This window comes from Leuresthes tenuis, unplaced genomic scaffold (genome assembly GCF_036924035.1).
Source record: "Leuresthes tenuis unplaced genomic scaffold, fLeuTen1.0.hap1 SCAF_14, whole genome shotgun sequence".
Taxonomy (NCBI): domain Eukaryota; kingdom Metazoa; phylum Chordata; class Actinopteri; order Atheriniformes; family Atherinopsidae; genus Leuresthes; species Leuresthes tenuis.
This window is the reverse complement of record NW_027325368.1, coordinates 4,088,866-4,115,652: the sequence shown is the minus strand read 5'-3', so window position 1 is coordinate 4,115,652 and position 26,787 is coordinate 4,088,866. Positions and strand designations below refer to the sequence as shown.

The following is a 26,787-nucleotide window of genomic DNA, read 5'->3' as shown; positions in this document are numbered from 1 at the left end:
ATTTGAGTCTCTCTGACTGATCCATCACCTTTTAAAGCTGTGATAGAACCTCAGCTCACTTGTCATCAGCTCTCAGTTTTGTTCAGAGCTACACTAGAAGCTAGCGGGTAGTTTGGACCAGTTTCCTGCAATAATGATGCTTTTTCTTTCATCCGAGATGTTTTGCTTCCTAAAGTTGGACAAACCTTTCCAACACTAATCTACGTGACGTGTGAATTGCAGTGACTAATCCTCAGATGATGCGTTATCCAGCAGCCACATTCAGAAATGTAAACAGCAGGGGATGTTTATGTGCTCAGAGCTCTGCTGAGACGTAATCATTCCAACACTGTAAACCCGGCGATGTTCCCAACAAACAGAGCAACTCTGCAGGCTAATTCAACCGAAGCTAGAGTTATAAGACACCCAAAAAGTATTGAGATTAATGACATCTTAGAGTGAGGTCCAATTCACAAAGCAGAACTTCCACTATCTTATCTCGTTGCCGTCTTATTGTGTAACTATTCCCACATTCAGCTGTATTTTTTCACAAGGCCAAGTGTAGGTCATAAAAGTCCAAGTTATTTGAAATCTGGGAAAGTCCTCAGAAAGTCGGGGGAACTATTACTCAAGGCAACTTGAAAAGATCCCAACAAAAGTCTGGTTCCCTGGAGGCAAAATGTAAAGAAATTAGAATGTGTCAGGTTATGTCAGGTGGGATAAAAAAAGCCTGAAGAACTTCCCTCAAACACAGTCGTACGTGTCTAAGTGTTTCTGCTGCTTTAATAAGACGGACTTTCTTCTCTTCTGATGTGGGCTCTGACAGCCGTGTCCCTCCCTGCCATCTCAATTAAATCTCAATGACGTGAAGTAGAGGAAAATAATCATAAAACCTGAACCCTCTGAAGGCGGAAACTGCGTGGAAGAGCAATTTTATTTCAATGAGGCTGTTAGGACTTTATCAAACAGAGCAGGTAATAAGTTCGACACGAACCCGTTTCCGTTGGGCTCGTTCAGCCGCAGTGGGAATCAAAGCTCTAACCTCAGTGCTTTTTATGCACATCCAGCAGCACAGACTCAAGCTAAATTTGAATTTTCACCCTCAATGTATCAAAGCGGTACTCGAGGTGAGTCAAAGCTAAGCCTTGATTCACCTTTTTTACCGTTTTAAAAGCTTTAAAAGAAATGCAAAATGCAGCCTGATGGTGTCTTTTTATGAAAAAGATGAAGTAATTATTCCAGGATCAGATCAAACCGTAGGACACTAAATGATGTTTGCTCAAGCTTTAGAAACGTTTCTTAAACCATATGAAGCTGAGACGTGACATCCTGCCAGTACAGTCAGAATTTCCATACATTTGAATACATTTCCTAACACAAAACTTCGTAAATGCGAGAGAAATTCCACGTCACCACAATCTTTTGACATAGCTTTCCCTTCCAGCTGAGTTTGAGCCGTAAATATCAAAGTATTTTTTTAAATAAATTGATTAGTTTGCCTGGTCTGTGGCTACAGTTAAAGTCACATTGTTTTGAAACTCACTTTGATGTTGGAATTAGTTTTTATACTCTAGTTTTTAAGTTTTTTAAGTTTTTAAGATCATTTAATGGGGCAAAACAGGCAACTTTGTCCAGTTTGCTGCCGATCTTCAAAGAATGCGGTTTCACATAGTCTGTGATCACAGGTGGAATGTGTTTTTGATATGGATGAGTGAACACCTCTGGTGTTACTGCACACATGCACTTAAATTGGATTGCCACCCTTGACCGTGGAGATGTAAAAAAAAAACCCAAACAGATGTGCATAATCTTGCATACAAGGGTCTGTCTTGAGAATAAAACCCCTTGTCTCAATTATATGAGCTTGAATAAGTAAAGGCTGCATTTTCGGTTGCGGGTTTGACAAAGTTGGCTGCTTTGATGGTTCTGGGGTAGAAACCGTGTCTCTTTACCACCGTTAAGTGGGAGGCAGTCCAAATAAGTGATGTCCAGGACTGAAAGGGTGAAACCATCTGCCATAGTGCTGCAGGAGCTCCTGGGGCAGAGAGAGCTCTATATTTCCTCCAAGGAGGGCAAAGGGCTGCCGATGATCTTCTGCACCATGGAACTGACACTCTGAAGGGTTTTCTGACCTACTGAGGAGCTGCTGCTGAAATGCACTTTGCTCTTCTTTAGGAAAGCAGCACTTTCTCAGCCAGCTGGTGTTTTCTGAAAGTCCTCAGGAGGTAGAGATGCTGCTGTGCCATTTTAAATTTCTCTGGTGTCCGTCTTCCACGAGAGGTCAAAGAACTAAGTATGATGACAGGGGCTTAAGGTGCTGAATGCTGCCGGTTTGGCTCCAATGCTTGCATTACCGTCACCTGCCGACTGGTTATTTTTTCTTCATTATGAGTCAAACGGCTACGTAAAGATAAAGCAGAGTTATAGTGACATTACCAGCAAAACAAGTTCTCGTGAACTTTGTGCTCATTAGTCTTTACTGTGCAGTCCAGAATAGGTAGAACCCCATTATTTAGCTTAATCAGGCCAGACAGAGGGCCTTACAAGCTGCAGGAAGGGCACCCAGTTTCATTTCTGGTTCCATTTGCTTCTGAGATCCTCTGGAGTTGGCTCACAGGTTGCATCTTCACCCAGAGAAAAACACCCAGAAGGAATTTGTACAAGCAGTTGACAAATAGAGGGTCCACTGTTGTCATTTCTCTAAAATCTTTGTGGTTTTGTGACGTTTCCATGTTGATTCCAGTTAGTTTTTGAACCCTTAGCTTATCAGTTTTGCCTAATCTCATTAAAGCTTTAGATCACGGTGGAAGTAGAGGAAATAAAGAGCTGAATATCTCTAGATTCTACTCCTTTCAGGGGAGGGATGTGTGCTAAACAGTAAGTCCATCTGGTGTTGTTGAACAAGTTCTAACACTTTGGGTGTATTTGGAATCTTTTGAATGTTGAATTGAACTAAAATTGGGGCCAGTTCTGCCTGCAGAAAATGTGTGTAGTCAAAGAAGCTTCATATAATGCAGTTAATTTACAAGGCGACACTCTTTTAAACGGAGTTCTTGTTCAACTTTTGCCGAGTTGTCCCTTGAACACCAGCCTATGATGTGTTTCTAAGTGTTTCCGTAAAAGCGCACCGAGGAAGGATGGATCACTTAGATGGAGTTTTCCTCATGCACCAGTGAGTTTGGATCTGTGTTCGAATCATTTTACCCCAGAGACATATGCACTCACCCCCCACACATCCTCCTCTTTTGTCCTCCTTTAGCCTCTCTGTCCCGCTGTTATTCTCTTTTTTCTCCTTTCATGTTCTTTCCCTCCCTGCCGCTGCAAACCTTCCCTCTCCATCAAGGGCTATAAAAACTTCCTGGGGGCTGATGGAATCTGAATTTAGCATTTTCACTTTGGAATATGCAGAGAGGTCGAGACCAGAATAAGCTTCAATTCCTGCATTAGATATCCGCTGGAACCACATTTAAGGTCAAAAGTGGCAGGTTGGAACTAATCAGCCTGCGTCATTAACCTCTTGACGTCCAACAATGTAACATTGACACCGAAACGTTGTGAAAGCCAGTCGAGTAGAGAGAACAGTGATAAGAGGAGGGAAAAATAAATGTAGAAATGGAAAAAGCAGGTATGTGATACGGATGGAACAGGAGCAAAGCAGAATCAGTAAAGGGAGCTCAAATCAAGCAGACACCACTTATTAGTTCAGTAATATTTAACTAATAAGTAAACATAACGGTTCCCTCTGGGGAAGGAAAAGCTTCATTAGCAGAACAGCAGCGTCCATCTGCCTCAGCTGGCTGTGGTGAAATAAGAGAAAGAGAAATAACACTTAACGGCAGATATGTAACATGCAAATCTGCAGAAATACCTACAGAAAGGGCCCGGGTGAGAGAAACCAAAAGAAAAACAAAGTAAAGTTGGTTACATGAAATATCTTCAGTGTGCAAATGCATGGAGACATGGAGAGGGGAGGGTTTTGGGTTCCCTGTGGCTGGAGAAATGACATCAGTCACAGTTCAAAGCTCCCCATCCCCAAACAAAGCAAAGCCCGTCCCCCAGCCCACAACTGAAGGCCTGAAGATCGTCCATCACGTGAAAAAAGACCTGACCGGAGCCCTGAATCTGGTTCTTTCTGATCAGCCATATGACCAAAGTTTGCAGAACCAGATAAAAAGTATCAGCTTATTTCAAGGGTCCACAGATCAAATCTGTATCTGCTTCGTAGCTATAGCCCCATGCACAGTTCTCCATTAGAGGGCTGCCATCTGGGCCAAAACATCTGGTCCTCCTAAACTCCCGAGTCTTAAAGCTGCAGTGCCTAACTTCTACGTGTCTATAAATATCCGATTAACCCAGGCCACGACAAGAGGAGATGACACACCGCTGATGAAACCGCTCGGCTCCTCGAACACCTCGCCGTATTTGTTATTTTTGTATTTGGTGTCGTGGGGTGACATTCCCGCATTGGAGCACAGGGAAATGCCGCTTTCTACTCGGTTTTACCTGACAACGAGGAGGGAGGGGGGAGGAGAGCGCTGCCGGAAGCAACATGGCGGAGAACCCGAAGAGGTTCAGAAGTGGACCGCGCTAAAGAGAAAAGGCCTTCCCGTTCGGCAGAAGGTCTGTTGGCGAAGAGCGAGATCGACAAAAGGAGAAGTCTAAGCAGAGTTTGCATCGCTCTTCCTCGATGGAGAGCCCTGAAGGAGGAGATTGGACTGAGGTCCGATGCTGCCCTGATGCTGCTGGATAAGTTAGTGACTCTGTTCATTACGAGCAGGATGTGTTGCTGTGTCCATCAGCATCGAGGCTTCCAAGCTGTGTCGAGTGATTTATGATGTATTTTGTGAGGCGCATATCGATGACGTATGTGGTGACGTTCGAGGCCTCGCCAACTGGTCGGTTAGCTTCGTGCGTAATTGGAAATATAAGCGCCAGCTAAAAACAATGGATCTACCCTCATATTGTGGGGATTTAGAGCCTTATGGTGCGAACTTATTGTTCATAGCTAGCTGCCTTTTTGTTATGGAGCCTGGCAGAAAGAGGAGATTTTCTCCTGCCTGGGAGCATTTTGAGCTGATCTCTCCCAATAAGGCAGAAACACAATAATAGTGAAGCAGAAATACTTAATTAATCCGATAGGGAAGTTATTGTAGCAAAGCTACAAGACCACAGAATAAATAGCATATATATTAAATATAATAAATACAATTTTATAAATTACTTGTCATTTCAGTCACCACCTGCTTTACATTTATTGTCCACTTGATAGATCGAGCAAATGAAGCGCCATGAAACTTTGGGTCATTTTTGAACTGGAAAGCTTCAGTACTATCACAGTTTATGTTTAATCACGTTTTCAGGTTCTGTTCTAGTCATGTTTTTCCCCTCAGTTCACTCACATCACCTGGCTCATTGTTCACAGCTGCACTTCATTCGCTGATCACTCCCTCCACAGTATTTAGCTTCCTGGTTTCCTTTCAGGCATCGCAGAATCCTACTAACCCTTCATGCCACAGTTAAGGCAAGTCGCCGGTCTCAGGCTTGTTATTGTCTTGCTTTGTGTCTCATAGTTTTGTTTTTCATAGTCTTGCTTTGTTATTTCATACTTTAGTATTTTTGATAATCCGTCTCAGCCGCGCTTTTTGTTCTTGCTCCTTGTCCCCTTTTTGTTAATAAACCTTGTTACGTTTGAAAGAACTGCATCTGGGTCCTACCTCTCCATCGAACCGTGACAAGTACTTCATGAGGCTTCATCACCATGTTAGCATGTTAGCAGCCTGGTGTTCGCCACATGTGAGGGATGGAAGTGGAGAGGGGCAGTTTACACCGCGCCATATCCCATATCGAGGTGCCGCATCGTTGTAATACCGAATAAATCCTCTAGGGGGCGAGAGAAGTTACGCACTGCAGCTTTAAGTTTGACACAGTTTGACCTTCACAACTCGAATTGTATCCATCAGCAGTCGTATTTCCTGCAAAAACAGCAATCCACCAGACTTTCAGCTCAATCTGCATGAGTCATATGAAACATCCACTTTTGGCTGCAGAATATAACTTTTCTATTTTAGTTTTTTTTGTTTCAGCTTTCCGCTAACAGGCGACTTTAATAGAATTCTTACTGGTTCCATCCAATGGCACTTTAAGAGGGATCTTTAGCAGGGATGTTGAGGAGAGGAGCAACATTTTATCAAGTACCCTGCCTCCATTCATCCATCACTAAAAAGCCCAGTTGACTGCCATCAGCACTATGGCACCCATTAAGGCTCATGCTGAAAGCTGGATGAGCTATTTCTGTTCTATCTGCAGAGTTGGTGGTATTCTTGCATCCGGTCTCGGTTACTCTCATCTTTTCTGTGCTGCTGGTGTCCAAAAACCTCTATATCTATTGGGCATACACTGTAAGCAAGCTTTCTTCTACAGATCCAAAGTAATTCACTCGAGATCGTGCAGATGAGGTGTTCACACCCCTTTGTCTTGAGGACTTAATGCAGTCAAATCATCTGTACACCAGACATGCTGTCCAGACTCAGCTCTTATGAGCTGGCTGAAGACACGCAGCTCTTTAAAGAGATATTTAACGAATCATCAGCTTTGATCAGAGTATTTGACAAAGCAGAATTTGATTTGACTTCTCACATCATGATGTGTTGTTTAACCGTCACATTTCTGCAAAACCTCCTTTGTTAGATGATGCCATTTGTAGCTTTGAGCTTTTATATGACATTTCGTTTGCCTAATAGCATAATTGCCAAAGTCTAAGACATTCAAATATGACTTTTTCCTTGAAAGAATACACTTTCATGGTAAGATGAAGATTAAATGACTGTCATCACTCTTTCAGTTGTTACACATGAAGCCGAGCAGGATGCAACCAGCACGCAGGTTTCCGGTGCTGAACTCCTGTATTTCATGCTCTAAAACCCCCGTTAACCCCTATGATGCTGCTGTTTTTAGCGTGGACATGTGACTGATGAGGCCACTTTTGTTTTCCACAGACCCGGGATGCAAAGGAACTTGGGACAACATCGCGTGCTGGGAGCGAGTCGAGTTTGGAGAGACCGTCACCATCCCCTGTCCTCGAGTCCTCAAGACCATTTTTGGCAGAAATGGTGAGCCGTGATTTATTTAGTAACCTTTTATCAAGAATTAAATGAAAGAATCTATTGTGTTTCTACAGATTAATTTAATCAGTCGATAAGATGTTACGTGAACAGGAAGAAGCATTGTTGCATCACTCTGACTGCAGATGAATGATTTAAAAACTGTGAGCCTGGTCTTGAACTACAGTGTTCATTTTGTGTGCTTTTCTACTGAGTATTTCAATCTTTAATGCCACTCCACCACATTTAATTGACAGTAAAGTTGCTCGTGTTATCGTATTTAATTTAAAATATGCATGAATGTGAAACACTGCCAACATTTCCATCTCCCGCAGCATAAATTCACTGTTCGGCTGCTTCTTCTCCCTCCATTTGTTGATTTTCTGTCAGGTTTGAACTGTGAGGAGCTAATAAATGACAAAATATGTGAAATTAAATGGTTTAAAAAGCTGGATGAATAGAATTTTGGTTGCATGACTTCACCTGTATTGGAATATTTCACATGAATGTTATATTTGTCAGTTCATCTAAGAATTTAATGCACAAAGTTATTGTTTTTACACGGATATCAGGCTATTAAATTATTCAATTTATGCGGCATATGGTCATTTTTATGTCACATTATGCAGCTAAAACTTGTCTTCAGTTGTGTCTTTCTTCCATAACTGACTTTAAAGTTTAAATAGGCTTTTAGACTTTGTTTCAATTTAGATTTTGTGGAATATGATGCACAGAAGCAATTTTCTGATGCGATCACTGTTCACTGGGACCATGCAAACTCAAAAGACCTGCAGCCTTTTCTGTCGCTTGAATCCTCTTGTTTCAGAGCTTTGAACGTGCCTTGTTTTTTCATTTAATGCACCAGTTGACGTTGCTTTGATAGGAAATATGAGACATATGACGAAAAACCAAGTCAACCTCCGCTAACTCTCTTAATTGAATACATATTAGCAGGAAAATACTCCCTGCAGGGAGCGTGAACTGACTCCAGTGGATCCTGCATATGTTTTTTGGCCCCAAGGACAAAGCTTTCAGGAGAGAACTGAGTCATTTGATCTCTGAGACCAGCTATATGTTCTCTGCTTTATATCCCTGGACCTAATTATCCCTGAAGGTTTTGTAAAAAGGGACTTTTTTTTTCTAAAAATGACTTCAGGCCACAATTAAGAAAAGACAATTGCTAAATGCTGCCTTCAGAGGAATTCTCCCACCACTGCTCCTTATTTCAAGATGATTGACTCTACCCGCTCAATGGAGAGAATTACTTTCACCCTTTGACTTCAAAAGGAAAAGGGGGATAAATACTGTGCAAACAGATTACTGTAATCATCTCGACTTGCTACTGCCTTTCTTCCTTCCTTTTTAATCTACATCATTAGGAAAAGTTGGGTCATGTGAAAAAGAACTTAGCCGCGACCTTTTGAACTTTTTATAGATTCAGCAAGCACTTTACAATGTGTTTCTCAGGACATAATAAAGACGTTTATCTGGGTCCTACGAGGTCTTAAAACTATCAAAAGACAACCGCAGATGAACAACAGCAGATGACACACAGCAGTACATCGGCCAGTCGTCGGAGGCTGAGTCAGTTATGGGTTTTCTGCCCTCGTGTCCCATGAATCACACACACTTATCGCCTCGTCTGCGTTGGCCTGTCCGGTCAGTGGATTCCCTCCTGACCCATCACAGCTTCCCAGCCAGTGACCAGAGGGCAGCTTGGGTTTCCGCTCTGGTTTACATTGATGACTGAACAGCAGAAAGCGCCCAGCGGCTTGTACAGAGCCAAAGCTCACACTGACACCTCCCTCTCTGAGACCCTCAAAGTTACCACATTTTTACTGAAACACTGCAGACTTCTTATGTAAGACGAACATTTAGCCTCGGCCGGGTGCTAAAGTCCAGGCGCCTGTTATCATTGGCTTTGTTCTTAGACATTATAAATTCATATTCTGTATTTTCCTAAATAACCTCTGTTCCTAGCTGGTACTTTTCCACTCTGCTCATTCTGCACAACAGATGACCTTAAAATGGTCCAAGACCTTAGAATGACATAAACAACTGGGTCAGACAAAACATCTGTATTAGGGCAGATAGGTCTGGTACATTAGATCCACGCCTAAAACAGTTTATCACATCCAAAGAACACAACAAGGACAGCAGCTGGCCTGATCATGCCACTAAAAACTGGCCAATTATACTCTGACATGTGTGAAAACAACTTCTGTGAGATAAAGCTGAATATAAATATGACATGTTTCCGGATATCGGGGCTCGGCCTGACGGAGTCCAGCGCTGCAATATACTCTACTTGTGACCACTAATAAATACTTTATTTAATAAACGATTTCTCCAGCTTGTTCTTGGGCTTCCAATGAAAAAATCGGGCTAACACGCCCTGAAGTTACCAAACATCTTAGTGTTTCTGTCGGTGCAATAAAAGTGCTGACAAAACAAGAAATCATCAAAGTTTTCTTTTACCAAAGTGAGAAATCAAACACCTGGTTGGATTTGATTTAATCTCGCTGCATTCTTTCATATAAAGTCAAATATGACTTTTTAAAGTGGAAAGTCTTTATCTGCTTTTGTGTTTATTCAGCTGTGTACTGAAGTAAGTTTCCCTCATTAACATCAGGAGATTAATCGTGCCGATCTCACTAAGAACCAACCCTGCAGCTTGTCTTCAAACCACAGTGTTGCAACATGAAAGGCGTCCTTTCCTGGGGGGGCTTTCCAGATGGTGTGAAAACACAAGCCCTGTTGATCATCAGTGTAGAAAATAAGCAGCCATTGAGATGAGCAAAGTCGGTCTCTTTAAAGAAAACACAGGACTGAAGACATTAACCTTACGAACTCTTTGGGCTGGACCTAAACTGATTAGCTGAAGATCTGGTTTTAATTTTGGGGTTATCACCTACTGCTTCATGCTGCTTCATTGCTTGAAAAATAAGTGAACACCTCATCTGATTTCTGGACTGTACAGCCTGGGTCCCCAGCCACAGGCGTGCCTGTAAGTAACAGCATGCACGAGTGCACTGGCTGTCAGTGTACAGCGTTTTTCTCACGGGTTGCTACTCCGATGTCGACTGCGCTCTGTTTGGGAGCCAAAAACATCAGATGCTTCCACTTCCCTCTGCAGATTTTAACATGCTTCCATTCTGCATCACATGAAACTGTCACAAATGTAATATTGCACAACTACTGCATGTTCAGAAGTGCTTCTGGGGAGGATGGACAGTGGGATTACGGCATGGACGGTAAAGCCAGAGGACCAGAGTCCCAATTATGTCAATCAACTTTTAATTTTTGTGCATTGCTGTCAGTCATTGCACAGGTTAATGAGATCAGCAGCATCATTCTGCCCTTATTTACATTCACACAGCATCCCAGCTGTTTTGGACAGATAGAAGTACTGAAACCTCAAAATGTTTGATGTAAAACTATAAAAAATATACTCTTATTTCAGTGAAACACCATTATTTATATCTTTAAAGGCTGGTGTTAACCACTTTACCATAGTGAGTGAGAACTTCCATCCCCACTGTTCACAAATCCAAACAACACTCCACTGGATTTGTTGAAGCTTTAATTCACACCGCTGACTTCCTCTGTGCAGCGGTGGCAGCCGGGGCTCATTGTTGCTGAAAACAGCATTGCACCCATTAAAATAATCCCTGCGCTCCAACTGTGTTTAGCATGCAGGGAAAGAGTGGGGAAAAAGTTTGTTTGGGGAGTATTAAGGCAAAAGTGTGCTTACTTCTACTCAGTAAGCAAGTGATGCTTTGAGCTATTTACAGTGCATTCTGGGAATTCCCGAGGGGAGATCAACTCCCCGTGCACTGCAGTGATTTTTGGCAGAGCAACCTCCAGAAAATCTTCCTCTGCAGTTCAGTCTGCTGGTCTTGGCACTTATTTAAGACACACTCAGTGGGTCTACATGATGAGATTAACTGGATTATAGCTACAGTTGGGTTCTGCTCCTTATCTGAGGGTAATTATCCTTGGATATATGGCGGTGAATGAATGGAATCACTGGCAGAAAGCGTGTCATACCCCGGTACAATAGGTGGCGCTGTCCCCATTTCGGCTATCGCTAATAGAGCCACTTCCTGTTGACGTCTTCACCTCCAACAACAACAAACTCAGGCATTCAGAAAGATGGCGAACGCAGAGCGAGATGAAGCTGCGTCCCTCTCCATCGGTGATGAGCTGGTTATGGCACAGACGATGCACAACGGCGCATTCTCCATCGCGTTGTTTCTTTCTTTCTGACGCGGCGACAACAACAGTAACATCGTCTCCTTCCACTTCCGGGTGACGATCGCGGGAAAAATCTGGAGCATGCGCAGAACGCTCGATCCGATCAGCTGTCGTCTGCAGGCTCTCGCTGGGCATTTGGATCGAGTTATATCTTAATTCGATCGCGAGTAACCCGATTCGATCTGTTTTCTTGCCAGATTAAGCTTGTTACATGAGCTGAATATCTCAGTCTTATTGTAATTTAGCCATTAATCCGATCCGATGGCGCTCATGTAACCGCACTGACTGAAGCTGCTTCTCCACAGCAGAAACCCGGAGCGTCACACAGCTCTTGAAGACTCAACTCCTCTATGAACCTGCTGATCTTGTACTTATTGCTTCAGAGCTGAAGTACCCTCTGACTGAAGACTGCAGGGACCCCAGGGCAGCCACCAGCACAGAGCTCGCCTTCTTTATCAGTTTGAGTCACTGACTCTGAAGCTACTTCCCCAACACATGGCTGCGAAGCAGATAGCACTCTGCACCACAAACTAATTGAAGATTAAACATCTTGCAGACATTGACAGAACCCAAACTTCCTTAATAAGTACAACCTGCTCTGTCCCTTCTTGTAGACAACACCTAGGTTGGTCTTCATCCCCTCCTCCTCTTCCTTGGTTAAAAACAGTATATTTCCCTCCTAAAATCCACAATAACTCCCTTTTCTTGTGCACATTCAAGATGAGGTAATTGCTCCCACACCACCAAGCCTTTTGTCATTCACTGTCATAGATCCCACAACAGCAGAGTCATCAGAGCTCTGAGGTGTCCTGTAAGTCTGAGGTATACAGAATGAAGAGATACTGAGAGGGGGAAACCCCTGTGGTGCTTTTGTGCTGCTGGACGCTGACTTCATTCAAGCACCAATGAATCCTCTACCAGGCTGCATGAATTAGCAAGCCTGAAGCACATCAGGCAGAGACTTCTGTCCGGTACAGACATCAGTTATTGGTCCAAACCTCTGTGCTCAGCATTGACTGAACTCTCTCATGACTGTGATCTTTCCTAATCTTCTGATAATGCCTCACACGGTACCCCTAAAACAGCAGCAGCTCCAGATGGGGGGAAAAAAGTCTGTAAAAGACACTAAAGCCAAGCTTGCACGAATAAACAGGATTTTCCTAAATGGTTTCCACAGTATGTAGGTTTAGAGTTGTGATGTGATGAGGTGAAAACAAGTGCCACTGACTCTACTTAAAGGGGGAATTTGTCTGAAGCTGTAGTTCTTTATTAGAGCAGAGAGACGTCCTGGAAATGCTTAAAGCAACTGAAAGTTGACATGTAGTCTTAATGGAATTATTTTAAATCCCATTTCTGACACTTTAAGCTGTTTGACACAAGAATTAATGATCTGTGGATGAGAGCAGCTTTTTAGCCGTTTTAATATTCACTTTTGCTTTACTGTTTGCACAAAATGATGGAACTTTAGAGCATTTATGGAGTTCCTTTCGAGCCTTTTGAGTCTTTTGTTCCTCACCCTTATGATCTGTGTGTGTTGGTCCAGTTTTCTGGTCTCATCCAAACATGTTCAGTGATTCTTCAGCGTAGTTCTAATTTAAAACAGCGTTTTCCTCTTTTTGCTTATGATCCCACATCTCAAAGTTGGCCAAGTTCTGGATTAAATGACAGCCTGTCCTCTTAAGGGGGGAAATTCAGTAGATTTTTATTCGATTTTAACTCTGATACCAAACTGAATTCAAGTAAAACATACAAATGTAACAAGCTTGATTCTCAGTTTATCCACTCATCTTTGCCGTCAAATTACTTTGGAAGTCTGTTTTTGTGATTTAATCCATTTATCTCCTGAAAGCAACTTTTACATCTCAGTGGTAGTTGGGAGGATTGTGTCACCCGGCTGCCTCGGGGTAATTATGTATGCCTTTATCGTCTCAAGTATCATCCTCTGATATAACTTCAATCAGTCTAACTTCATCCACTGCGGGCTATAATCTTCTCGTATCGTAAATGCCACACCACCTCTCTTATTAGTCATGCTTTACAAATATTTTTTTAGCATTGACTTTCTGACAGTTGCATTCATCTGTTTACTTAAGAGACTTTAGTGAATCTAACTTCAAACAGCTACGAATAAACAGCAGCAAAAAAGCAAAGGATGGTGATGAATGAGGCTCATAATCAAGGAATAAACAGCGAAGTGAGACATCAAAGATGATGGTGGGATTAAATTTAAATGAGTTAATTAATCTCCATCAGCATTTAGGAGGTCGGTGATTGGGTATTCTATCCTTTTGTGACATTTCAAAACAATATATCCTTAAGGATAAAGATATATTTCAGGGAATTAGCATCTTTACATTTCTCATGTAGTTTAATCGCTTAGTTTTTTGTTTGACTTCATGTCTTTAGCTCATTTAGATGTTTCATGGGTGTGTGCTAAATATGACGTAGTGTTGCTACTCAAACTCCCTCAATAATCATTCATTAAACTCTTAAGATAATCAATCTTTTCAGCACAGCTGCTCTCAATGAAACTGTGTTTTTAAGATTGATGTGCGTTTTAAATTGATGTTACTGTACTTAGGAACAGCCGCTCACCTTCGTGGGGACTGGTGATATAAAATATATCAGGTAACAGCTACCAGTGCCACTGAAAGCCAATGGATATTCTGCAGAAGTTCTACTTTACTACATTTAACAAGTTAAAGGCAGCATTTAGTCAAAGAAAATGAATGAATAAAAAGTGACAAAGTAAATACACCTTCTACTCTTTTCCAGGTCAATACAGCCTCAGATAAACAAGAAAACAGTCTGTCATGTTTTATTTAACAAAAACTAAACCCAAATCCAGAAAAATGTCTACTTCTGCAGGAATTAAAAAACAGGTGCTGCTGATCAAATGCACCTCATCAACAGAATGAATCACAAATGCTGAAAGTTTGCAGCTCTGGAGCATTCAGGTGTTAAGTAACTATCTGGAGTCCATCGTTCTACAGAGAGAAAGATTATTCACAAGTGGAAAACATTCAGGACAGCTGTCAATCTTCCCAGGAGTGGACGTCCCAGCAAGTTCACCCCAAGGTGAAAAAGCCCAGAGCTACATCTCAGACTCTACAGGCCTCAGTTAGCAGGTTAAAGGTTAAAGGTCACCCCAAGGTGAAAAAGCCCAGAGCTACATCTCAGACTCTACAGGCCTCAGTTAGCATGTTAAAGGTTAAAGGTCATGACAGCACAGTTAGAAAAAGACTGAACAAGGATGGCTTGTTTGGAAGGGCTGCAGGAGAAAGCCTCTTCTCTCTAAAAAGAACATGGCAGCACAGCTTAGGTTTGCAAAGCTGCATCTGAACAAAGCTCAAGACTTCTGGAACAATGTCCTTTGGACAGACCAGAGCAAAGTGGAGATGTTTGGTCCTAATGCACAGCAGCACGTTTGGAGGAAACCAAACACAGCAGATCAGCACAAACACCTCATACCAGCTGTCAAGCACGGTGGTGGAGGGCTGATGATCTGGGCTGGTTCTGCAGCCACAGGACCTGGGCACCTTGCAGTCATTGAGTCCACCATGAACTCCTCTGGATACCAAAGTATTCTAGAGTCAAATGTGAGGCCATCTGTCCCACAGCTAAAGCTGGGCTGAAACTGGCTCATCAACAGGACAAAGATCCCAAACACAGCAGCAGATCTACAGCAGAATGTGTGGAAAAGAAAAGAATCAAGGTGCTGCAATGGTCCAGTCAGAGTCCAGACCTCAGCCTGACTGAGATGCTGTGGTGGGACCTTAAGAGAGCTGTGCAGAAACCAATGCTGCAAACCTCAATGAGCTGAAGCAGCGCTGGAGAGAAGAGTGGCCGAGATTCCTCCACAACCATGTGATGGACTGATGATGTCATAGAGAAACTGATTACTTCAAATGATTGCTGTTTAAAGGTGCTTCTTTAAGCTACCGAATCAGTGGGTGCACTTCATTTCTCCCGGACTGCTTTTCCATTTTAACGTACTTTCTTTAGTTTCTTTACTCGTCTTGCTGGCTGCTGTTGCTTTTCATTACCTAAATGAAGTGTGCTTTGGTTCTTTGTCTCCGGATCGGAGTAATTTCTGGTGCTTCTCTTCTCTCACAGGTAACATCAGCAGGAACTGCACGGCGGCAGGTTGGTCGGAGGTTTTCCCCAACATAAGCAGCGTGTGTGGGGCCGACGCCAGCCAGGACAAGGTGCCGTACATGTCTGTTTCCTCTGGTTTTTCTGTCTGTTGCATCTGTCACCGAAGCTCTAACGAATTGTAAGTGAGTGGCACAGGAAGCCATAACATAACACGGACCATTAGTGGCCTCCAATTGATGAATCCTGCAGGGTTGGCTGTTAATTAACACCAGTTGGTGGAGGGACACTGCATCTTTAAAAGGTCAATATGCCCAGAGGTAGTGAGCAATCCGGGGCCCATCTGTCTGCTTTTTGCATCGATTATGAAACCATTTGCCTTCACGCTTTCAGCAAGTTACTGTGTCATTTCCTGTTGTCAGAGAATGTCTGTATAACGGCAAAGAGGACATTTTTTAGCCGGTCAGACAGTTTAACTACCCTGCTGCTGTGAGCCCTGGTTTAACCTTAATTAGAAACAAGAGACAATCTGGTCTGGAACGAGTGACGCTTCCACACTGAACCCATGAGATTCACACCGATAATACTTCATCTGCTCCACTGATGTAACTTAAGTGAGAGGAAAGTAATCCAATTCATGAGTTCAAAACTTTGACAGCTGTTAACGTGGAAGACTCTCCTTGCAGCGTAGAGCTAACTGTGTTGCTTCCTGTTTTCATAAAAAAGATGCAGCGCAGCCATCAGCTCTCATCTACTCGGTTGTGTTCTGGTAGGTTCACATCATAGACCCAAACATGCATGGTCCATTAGGAGCTCATAAGAATAAAACACTTGGTCCTTGGTACTCAGCTGGTTGAGTGGGCTGAATCTCACTGAAGCCCAACGAGCTGCATGTCCTCTTCCTCTTTCTCTGCCCTCATTTCGTGTTGAGCAACTCTTCAATAAAGGTCATTTGTCCTGGAAAAAATCACTTAAAAAACAGAAACTCTGTAAGATAAGCTGAGAGAGCATTGCATCTTGGTCTGGGACTGCTTTCCAGTCAAGTTCCAGTGCTTTAAAATAATAAATAGGTCCAATTTGGTTCTGGATAGTACATTTTTAGCTTATTTGGGTTCAAGCCTAAGTTTTTGGACCCATGAATGTTCCATGATGGTGTTGTTGTTTCTGTTGAATAATTCCCACCTGTTTAATGTTCTATATTCACTCTCTTAGAGTCTCTAAAATGAAATAAGATTGGCAAAAGTTTGGCAATTAGGTTCAGAAATGAGGTGATTATAGAGTGTTTTTAGAGATGTGATGAATCCAAAACGATACCCACCCCCTTCACACCAGGTTTTAATAACTAAGTTCTACAAAATGCAGTTATTCTGCGGGACAATCTCTTGCACCAGCAGCTTATTCGGACTCCTGTGAGGTGACCTCTTAGCACTTTTGGGGGAGTGTGTGGAATTCCTCCTCCAAACTGGAGAGGCAGAAGAAGAGTTTCTGCTTTGGAAATTGCTGCTGCCCTCTTCTTTCACTGCGGGGGGTTCAGTTTGGGTCAAGTCCGTTGGGCTTGTGCAACCTTCCAACCTGCCTCCACCGATTCTCTCAGTTCAAGTCTTAAACTTAAACATCCTGAACAATACGGCTCTCCTGTCAGATCTAAGCGCTCAATCTTTTTAGGCGGATTTTGTTGGACAAAGGAAGAAAAGGTAGCATTTATCTCTTGGTGGAATACTTGAGTAGGTGTCTGAAAAGGATCATCAAGTTATTTTCCAAAGATGAATGAATCTTTGAGAAAGCAGAACCATCTGGGGAAAAATCCCGATTCATAATGTCTTCCAAACCAACCCAGCGCTTATGGACAGAAGTGGAGAGACAAGTTGACCTGATATCAAAAAGGCTTCTTCAGTAAAGGTCACTGAAAACTGCAAGTGAGCGCCAGCTGAGAATGAATCCTCTGTCCCGTGTAATCGTAGTTTTGAAAGGATTTGGTGCTGTTGACACACGATTTATTCCATCTGTTGTCAGACTTTCTTTTTGACAGCTTTTCCGTGTCTGCAGTTGTTGTGAAAGCTACGTTTGCAACTTTCGGTGCTCGTCCTGCCAGCATTTCATCCATCTTCCTCTCAGCTCCAAACACTCCCATCTGGCTTTGTGGAGCAGTGACAAACAGCTGAATTGATTGTATAAAAACACCGAAAAGGCTTTTTGAGAAGTTTTTCTTCTTTATTTCAGCCCTTTATAGATAATAAGCACGAAATAAAAAACTTTCAGGAGCTGAAACCTTTATCTTTTCCTGTTTTTCTGGCATTAATCAGCAGTAAAAAGGAAATAATTGGTCATGTGTCTTGAAAGCACTGAAGTGATGCAGTAGTCACATTAGGTGATAAAAGGATGTTACAATACAGTGTACAGTAAGTGGCTGCAGATGGGTCTGTGAGGCTGTGTCCACAAAAAGCATTGAAATGGACTACAGGCGCGAACAGATCACTGGCCACCAGTAGAAAGCCTGGTGAGCAAACATCATAAACCTTTTCTGCCTGATAATAAAAAGAATTTCTGCTGAAGATTCATATTTGAAACAGTAAATGTATTTGGAGGTTTGTTAAGTTGTGTCACAGTTTGCTTGTCAGACGTTTGCAGGTGAGCTTCAACAGTATGAACGCCGCTGCTCACGGTGGTGTGGCGGTTAGCGCCGTCGCCTCACAGGGAGAGGGTTCGATCCCCAGCTGGGGCCTTTCTCTGTGGAGTCTGCAGGTTCCTCCCTGTGTGTTCGTGGGTTCTCTCCGGCTTCCTCCCACCGTCCAAAAACATGCATGTTAGGTTAGTTAGTGTCTCTAAAATTGTCCTTAGGAGTGACTGTGATTGTGTGGCTCCGTGATGGACCTGTCCAGGGCGCACCCCGCCTCTCACCTCCAACCCCCCCCGCGACCCGACTGACGGATTAAGCGTGTCTAGACAAAGGATGAATTTTTGTGTTTTTGCCAAATACCCGTATGTGTGCCGATGCTGTCGTCTCAGCCCTTTTTTTTTATTTAATCTGAATGAGACTTATTCTGAGTTAAATACAAAAGCAAAGCAAAATGTGACATATTTACAGCTTCTCTCGGTGTTTGAATAGGAAATACAACTAAAGATTATCCAACAGTTTTATCTCCGTGTTCTGCAGAGACTTCAGCTGAATCCATCTGCTACTTCAGATGCATAATAAAAAGGCATCTTCATCTCTCTTTAACCCCTCTTTTACTCTGACTCCACACAGTGAGCAGGTGGACATTTCAAACAGAGTGTGAGACTCCGGCTGGAGGGTTGGTCTCGTTGTCCAGCTGCAGAATAAAAGCTGAACGCCTCCCAGAAAAGCCAGAGTTTAGCACAGAATCTTATCTTTACACCACAGAGATTTGACAACAGAGTGGGAGTCCTGTGAAAACGCTGACTTTGACTGTAAGGTGAGGAGGACTGATGGGATCTGACACCCCCCCCCACAAGGCTGGACCCGTCCTTTTGAAGTTGGTGTAAATTTGATGCGTGTCCTTTTTGCTTCTCGTCAAACACACTTTGGTTTTCTCACAAAAAGAACTCAACACCTTCTTCTGGCATCATATATATATATAGAGAGAGAAAGAGAGCGTTTAAGGGCATATTTCAGTCTGTTTCCTTTTCGAAGGGGATATTATCTACTCTTCATGCCAAAAACTCCAGTGTTGTCAACAACAACAGTTTTAATTCTTCTCATCCTCCAGTTTGAGTGCTTTAATGAGTCTGAAAAGCACAAAGGCCTCATTGCATCACATCTGCGCTGAAACACAAGAGACATATTTAATGTCATGAGGAAATCTGAAGGCAAAGTTCCTAAATGAGATCAGAGTTTACAGAATGTTGCTTCATTTTCCACCCAGCACATTTTTCGGGTTAAACCTTTATTCGGCAGACACAAAAGCACAAAGAAAACCCCTTTCGGTGTCATCACTGACCAGCATCTTCTCACCGGTGCTGGAGCAGTTTTTACTGGAAAGATGGATGACTGACAGCTGCTCTGAATAAATTTGTCGCCGAGGCGCTTGAGGACATTTTAGAAATGTCAGAGGACTATTTCTGTCTGAACACTTTGATTCATCGCTGCCTTCACACCTGCACTCAGACCCCACTGTGTCTGATATTTACTGTGAGCCAGGTCTGAAAAAACTACATTTGGGTGGATTTCAAAGTATAAACCTGTTGTTCAAAAAACCTTCTGCCTCCTGGACTTTTTTCTGATGGTTATTATGGTTTAAAAATTCCTCAAAGTGACTCCAGACTTCAAGCCAATCTTGTCCCTGCAGCTTTGCAGCTGATATTCACTCTTTTTTCAGGTAGAAACTTAATATGAAGACATAATACCCAGAGGCTGTGCAAGTAATTAATTTCCACTACCTGTATGATGATGAAGATGCATTTTGAATTAAACCTTGGGTTAGTTATAGGCTCGGTTATTTGCACACTGTGGCATCAAAATGTTGCTTTTTTTTTATTTTTGATGCTTTTTTGTGCAATTTTTTTGGGCCTCTTTAAATCTAGGCTAAAAACCTACTTATTTCAGATGGCTTTTAATACCCAGTAGTATGGTGACACTTTTATATTATCTTATTCAATTTTGCTGTATTTTATTGTGTTAATGTTATTTTATTGTTTTGTACTTATTCTTTTCTTTATTTATTATCTGCTGTAAAGTTCTTTGGTGCACCAAAATGGATTGTTGTAAATAAATTACATTTACATTTACAATAAGGTAATTTTTTGTTGCTGGTTGCAGCAGATTTTGGTGAAAAACAGGAAATAAGAGCTGAATCTATCAGTGTTCAGATCCACATTAGATGTAAAAATGTGGTGTTAAAGCAGGAGGGCAAACTGTACCGATTATAGAGTACAATAATGTACAATTTTAGTTTAAAACTGCACTAAATCAGACCTGAACATCTACAACCTGCATAATCCATGTTCTTTGGTGAAAAAGCCTCCCACAAAGACGCCAATTTAGGCTCACTGAGATCATGCTAAAGTTCTATTTGTGGTTGGATCTTTTGATATTTAGTTCCGTTTATTGAAAGCAAAGATTATAGATTTTAACCAAAGCCATTTTGCAGCAGCAGATGGAATTAGATCCAGACAAAAAGCCTAATTCCAATGCATTTATGTTCAATATAACAGTCGTAAAAAAGGAATTAAATACAGCAGAACAATGTGAAAACGTGTGAGGACGTCATTGAAAACATAATCTTGTCTTTTTCGAACATAAGTGAAGCCAGAATTGGAAAACTGAACGCACTCCGTGGCTCAGCAGCTTGTGGAAGCGGCTTCAGCAGCAGGAAGTTGAAGTTTTCTGGGTTTCTGTGTGACGTTATGTGGAGGACTTATGGTCCACTTTGCTTCAGTTCATTGAGGGTTGCAGCATTTATTGGTTTTTGTAAAAGCAGCTAACGTAACAGCAGTTGAGTCCAAGACTAATTGCTGTCACAGTTTATGTCATGCCACAGTTTGTTTACTCATGTTTTGTTCTAGTCATGTTTTTCCCCTCAGTTCACTCATCACCTGGCTCATTGTTCACAGCTGCACCTCATTCACTGATCACTCCCTCCACAGTATTTAGCTTCCTGGTTTACTTTCACTGCAGAATCCTCACTTTCCCTTCATGCCACAGAGAGAGAAGTTTGATTACCTGCCTCATAGCCAGAGTCCAGTTTAGTTAATGATCCCATGCCATAGTCTTGTTTTGTTTTTGCCTTTTCACAGTGAAGTATTTTTGATCCGGCTCTGCCGCGCCTTTTGTTCCTGCTGTTGCTCCCAGTTTTGTGGAATAAACCTTGTTTTTGAACCAAAGAGCTGCATCTGGGTCCTACCTCACCACCAGTCCCTGACAATTGCCCTTTGGGGACAATAAAGCGTATCATATCGTATGTGTTTGTGCACAGACTCGATGCAAAGACCAGATGTTTTTATCAAAATCTTAGAATTTAAACAGGTGTATTTTCTTTTTCATATAAATTTAAGTTGTTTGCAACCAAGGAGACGCTTCCAGGTCATTTTAATGGAAGCATTTTTCTCGATCCCTTGCTGGGATGTCCAAGAGGTCCTGACTCTGGTCTGTGGAGACTCTTCATTCAGTGTACAAGCTTGGGTTTTAAATGCCGACCTCGTACTTGAAATCGAACTCTTCCTGTAAAGCTTCTTTTCTCAGAGACAGTTGGAAGAAGGAGACGAAAGCCAGAATGCCCTCGGATAACTGAAAGTCCTCGCAGAAGCTCGATTGATCGTTGGAAACGTTGCTCTTTGTGTACAAGAATGACTGATATCTAAACCGCCACATTATCGGATTCTGGGGGCTTTGTCCTCAGAAGAACAACAACTCGGCCGTGAAATCAAACGTCTGCTCTCTGCTGTGGTCCTTTGCCGTTGTGTAACTGCAGCTTTCTCCTGTTGGCTTGTTTTAGGTCACCGGTGGCACAGCTGAATTGCTCATTGTACTGTTCTCTCTTTCTTTCTTGTCCCTGCTAATCCTCTCGCTCTCTAAACCTCTTCCCCACTTGTTCCTGTATACACTCTTCAATCATTTCTGCCCAAACCAGTGAGCTTTTACCAAGGCCAGCCTGCAGCTAATCGACTATTTTATTCAAGCAAAACTCTAATATTTTGATGCAGTTAGTTTCTTTAAGCGCATCTATGAATGATTGATGCTGTAATAACTCATCAAATCAAACCGTCATCATAACCTCGCGACTTTCATGCAAATATCTGAAAAATCTAGATTTAAAATCAGAATTTCATCAAAATACAAACAAAGCTCGAGATGTAAAGCTTGGATGATGCAATGTAAAACAGCTGAGCCGACAACTTACTGTCTGTCTTGTTTTAATGTTTTATTGGCATTGACCTGCAGCTTTTATTGGAGTTATAACCCGTCGTAGAAGGGGTAGAAAAAGTGTGCAGATGTTTTACTTTACTGTGGAAATGGGTTCTCTACAAGTGAAACTCCTGCTTAAGTCAAAGAGCATAAATGTTAGGAGCAAGATGCAATTAAAGCGTGATAAAACAGGTGATTTGGTCCTTATTACTGACATATTATCATATGTTGTTAATCTCGGGGTTTGAAACCATTGCTTTACTCTTTTAAAAATATCCCACCATCTTCAAACCCCTTTTTTGAGAGGCTCTAATGTAATTGGATAAATTATGAGCGGGTCGTTCCACACCTCGAAACATGTTGGCGTGAACAGAGGTGTAAACTCATGGTGGAAAGGGGAGCCGCTGTACTGTCTTTCTGTGCTATTTTTAACCAAAGCGTCCTCTTCACTTCAAGAAATGATGACGGCTTGTGAAAAAAAGGCAGAATATGTCTCCTTTGATTTGTAGGTCGCGACTAACATGATGGTGGAAGGATTGATGTTTGTGATGCTTTGTCAGGTGTTTCGTGGGTTTTCAGATGTGGAATGTGGGTAAAATGTTCAGTCATCTTTATGACAGCAGCTTTATAGGTACTTTGACATTATGTTTTACTATTTTCCATCACCTAATAGTTCCTGAATGGATTTTTCTCTGCATCAAGAGCTCCTTTGGCTACCTGTTGTAAATTAAAAATGCAAATGCAACCTTTGGAACGTGTTGCTTGCTTAAAGAACAGTGCATAATGTATCTGAAGCAGCTTTTGATTCAATCGTCCAGGGATTCTCCGTGTTAAATAGCTTCATAAATCCCTTTTATATGGATTTTAATACCTTTTAAATTGAAGCTCAGGCTCCACTTTATGACCAAATCATTATATATAACTAATACATTCCTGAATTGTCTGTGTCCTTCACCATGAAGCTTGGAAATTCTATATTTACCACCTGATCTTAGCATTTTAATATTTTCTGATTGGTGCAGAACTCAAATGATCTTTTTTGTTTTTGCAGTCGGGGTGAAAGCGCCCATAATCCTCATCTCTGGTGTGTTTGTCTGCAGCTGGTCTTCTACGTGGTCGTGCAGACTTTGTACACTCTGGGTCACAGTTTGTCTCTCATCGCTCTCACCACAGGCAGCGCCATCCTCTGTCTTTTCCGGTAAGTCTGAATAACACAACCTTTGTTTCACTGATCTTTGGTACTCGGCTTTTGTTAAACGCATCTGGAGCAATTTCACCCCACGCTTCACATGAAGCCAGTTCCACGGCTCGAGCAGATTTGATGGACGCCACATGTCAAGCAGGCAGCAGCTGGCTGATTCTTCTCTTTATAGTTCTTATGGACTTTGCAGCTGAGCCTTTGGTCACTATCCTTTTGTAGGTGGAAATCAACTCAAACCAAACAGAATCCGTGGTGTACGGTGCCACAGATCAATAGCGTTCATTTAAAATCCAATTATAATGCCGGTCTAACTGAATTATAAAGCTGCGGTGCAATACTGGCTGCATTTATATTTCACAGCTTTATCATTAAATGTCCACAGTTTAGTTTTTTGTCTTCTTCCTAGCTGTGTGAGGACGCTTTTGAGGACATTTTCGGCCGATCCTCACAACTTTAGATCTGTTTATGGGTTGATTAAATTGGTTGTGAAGGTTTGGGGGATGTTGGTGACGAGGGAGGGAAAAGACTGTGTATGACAGCGTCTTACCTTACAGATACATTTTATTTCATTCTTTCGGTTCATCAATTCAGATGATGCTAATCAGAGCAACACTTTTATTTGGGGGGGGGGTTATACTCTTGCTTGAAAGAAAAATGTCAAATAAAACCATTATAGCTGGGAGATGCAGTGTTGTGTTGGAGCCTTTTCTCACTGGGATCATAGAGTGTTAAATAAGGCTGTAAAGGCGACTTATTGGTAGATAACAGTCTGTCTTCAGAGAACCCCCCCCCCCGTTTTCACTATTTTGGATTAGCCCAACCCACTAGAGACAGGTAGATTGAAGAATATTTATTTTTATTTTGAGTCCTCCTTTAGTCCATGTCAAAGACATCAGCAGTTCGGCTGAATTTTAATTTTAAATAGATTAGACTAAAAAGGTCGAATGCAAAATTTGCAAACAACAGTTTTCATATCACAGCTCGACTAAAACATGGCGTATCATCTAAAAACGGTAATATTTCATTATTATAGGCTATTAATATCATATTAAACACATTTTAACCTAATAATCGTTTATCATATTAAACACATTTTAACCTAATAATCGTTTATTTGTTTTATAACTGCTGGGGCACCCGCTCAGATGTGCGCCTTTTGTGTTTAACTGCCTTCTTGTGCTGATCTCAGTATATTTTTGGTAATTATGGGCTAATATTTCAAAATAAAACAGGAAGCGACGAGACAAGACATGAAACAGAACGTAAATCGTGACAGTTATCGTTTCACAGCCTTTTCTGTTTTCCTCCTGGAGTGGATTGGGTTTTGTTTGGTCATTTTTTTCAGCTACACTATCCTCGAATATAGATATTGAGGAAAGTTTATCAGGTGTTCATAGCCTCTTGTTTTGCTCTGGAGAACCACAAGTTGTGAATAAACAATCTTACTTTGAAAACCCTGCATCTGTGTCCTGCCGGCCGTGACATGCTTTATATTTAAAAGAATGAAACGGCCGTGAATATTTGGCTCAAGACCAAGCAGAGCTCACAAAAGAGTTAATTTCAGAAGTTTTTTCTGCATGGTTGTATCAATGTTTGACAAATCCTGTTTCATCTGTGCAGGAAGCTGCACTGCACGAGGAACTACATCCACCTCAACCTCTTCATCTCCTTCATTTTGAGAGCTGTGGCCGTGCTGGTGAAAGACGACATCCTCTTCAACAGGAACTCGCAGTGCTCCAACCAGCCGTCTCTGGTGAGGCGTAGTTATCATTCATGGTGTAACGGGCCCTTTACTGGGGCTCCGTGTTCATCCATGAGGCTGTGAAATGGTTACCATGTGAAGAATAATGGATTTTATAGATGATATGGAGTGTTTTGGTGGGAATCCGTCTCCTTGCAGTGCAACATCCCGCCATAACCTGTTTTCAGGTCGAGAAATGGTGTAGGAGACACTTAGAGCTGCAACATCCTGTTGAATTCTATGAACAAATACCATTTCTGAGCTCTTTCCTTTTAACTATTGCTTATAAAGGCATCAAATGGATAGGGGAAGACCTGGTGGGAGCATAGCTTTCGGTCTTTAGAAAGCTGTCTTTGATCCTTTTACTTCATCTTTGTCTGAAGGAAAGCTTTGTTGACTCGCTTTACTCACCTTGTTGCCTCCTGACTGCAGACTAGAGGCAAAAGCAGCACCTTTGCTGCAGGTCATCCAGCATTTTAATCTCATTCAAACTGCAACTGCTGAGCAGGGCCAGTCAGAATATTATGGTATGGTTATGGTATATGGTATATGGTTAACTACAATAAGTAGTTCAGAATGTGTGAAAAACCAAAACAAGCACTTTGTGTGGCTTTAACAATATGGCGACTTTGATTTCTGAGAATAAAAATCATCAGGTTTTATCATCCGTGGTCCAATCCCCTCTGGCAGGTAGGTGAGGAACCCCTTTTTTTGGGGATCAAGTTGAAGTGATCATCTCGTTGGGCTGTAACGATACACTAATCTGGAGATACGATACACAGCATTCAGCCAACGACTTTATACGATTCGATATGATTTAATACACTTAAATCGTATATAATACACTTAAATACACATAATTTTCTGAAAGATTTTAAAGGGACAGTGTGATTTGACATAAATCGTCCTTTGAACCGGAAGGACCACAACGAGTCTTCAGTGCAGACTCATGTTTATGTTGTGAATATTACATCATCAACCTGCTTGTTTTACTTGCTAAATACCATAAACACAAATCCAAATTCTCTAATCAAAACCATCTTTTTTATTTTTGAGAAGGAGCTCAAACAATACATTACAACAGTCCTACACTCTATAAACAGAAAAGCCATAAAAACCACTGAGATATGCACTTTATATAACATTTTTATTAACTAATTTATCACTGTTTTGTATAATGTGACCCCCCCCCCCCCCCCCCCCCCGGCATCATATTGTATTATGTTAATGTTCTGTGTTTTCACTAATTGTAACGTCTTACTTTTCAATAAAGTTTGTTCAAATTTTTCTTTTTAAATCGATACTCGCGGCTGAAAAATCGATACTTTATCGGGTAACAAAATATCGATATATATCGCAGTATCGATAAAAAGCCCTATCATGGAGGTAAAGGGCCCCAACACCTCTGCAGGAGAGCAGGATGACCACTTAAACTTGATCAATGAAAGAAAAGGGTCTCCTTTACAAAACAGATGAAAAAAAGTGGGAATGGGCCCAGATCTTTCAGTGGTGAATTGAGAGTCATAATCTGTGGTTTTACCTTTTTTTTTCC

General features: G+C 41.8%; 1 protein-coding gene across 1 annotated transcript in view; it reads left to right on the top strand.

Moving 5' to 3' along the window:
* Positions 1-26,787, top strand: part of vipr2 (vasoactive intestinal peptide receptor 2) — a 70,385-nt gene that overhangs the window by 21,061 nt on the left and 22,537 nt on the right. The window contains exons 3-6 of the mRNA XM_072363745.1: positions 6,975-7,088; positions 15,453-15,544; positions 23,394-23,491; positions 25,115-25,247. Of these exons, the coding sequence (XP_072219846.1) occupies positions 6,975-7,088; positions 15,453-15,544; positions 23,394-23,491; positions 25,115-25,247 (437 nt within the window). The remainder of the gene's footprint in view (positions 1-6,974; positions 7,089-15,452; positions 15,545-23,393; positions 23,492-25,114; positions 25,248-26,787) is intronic.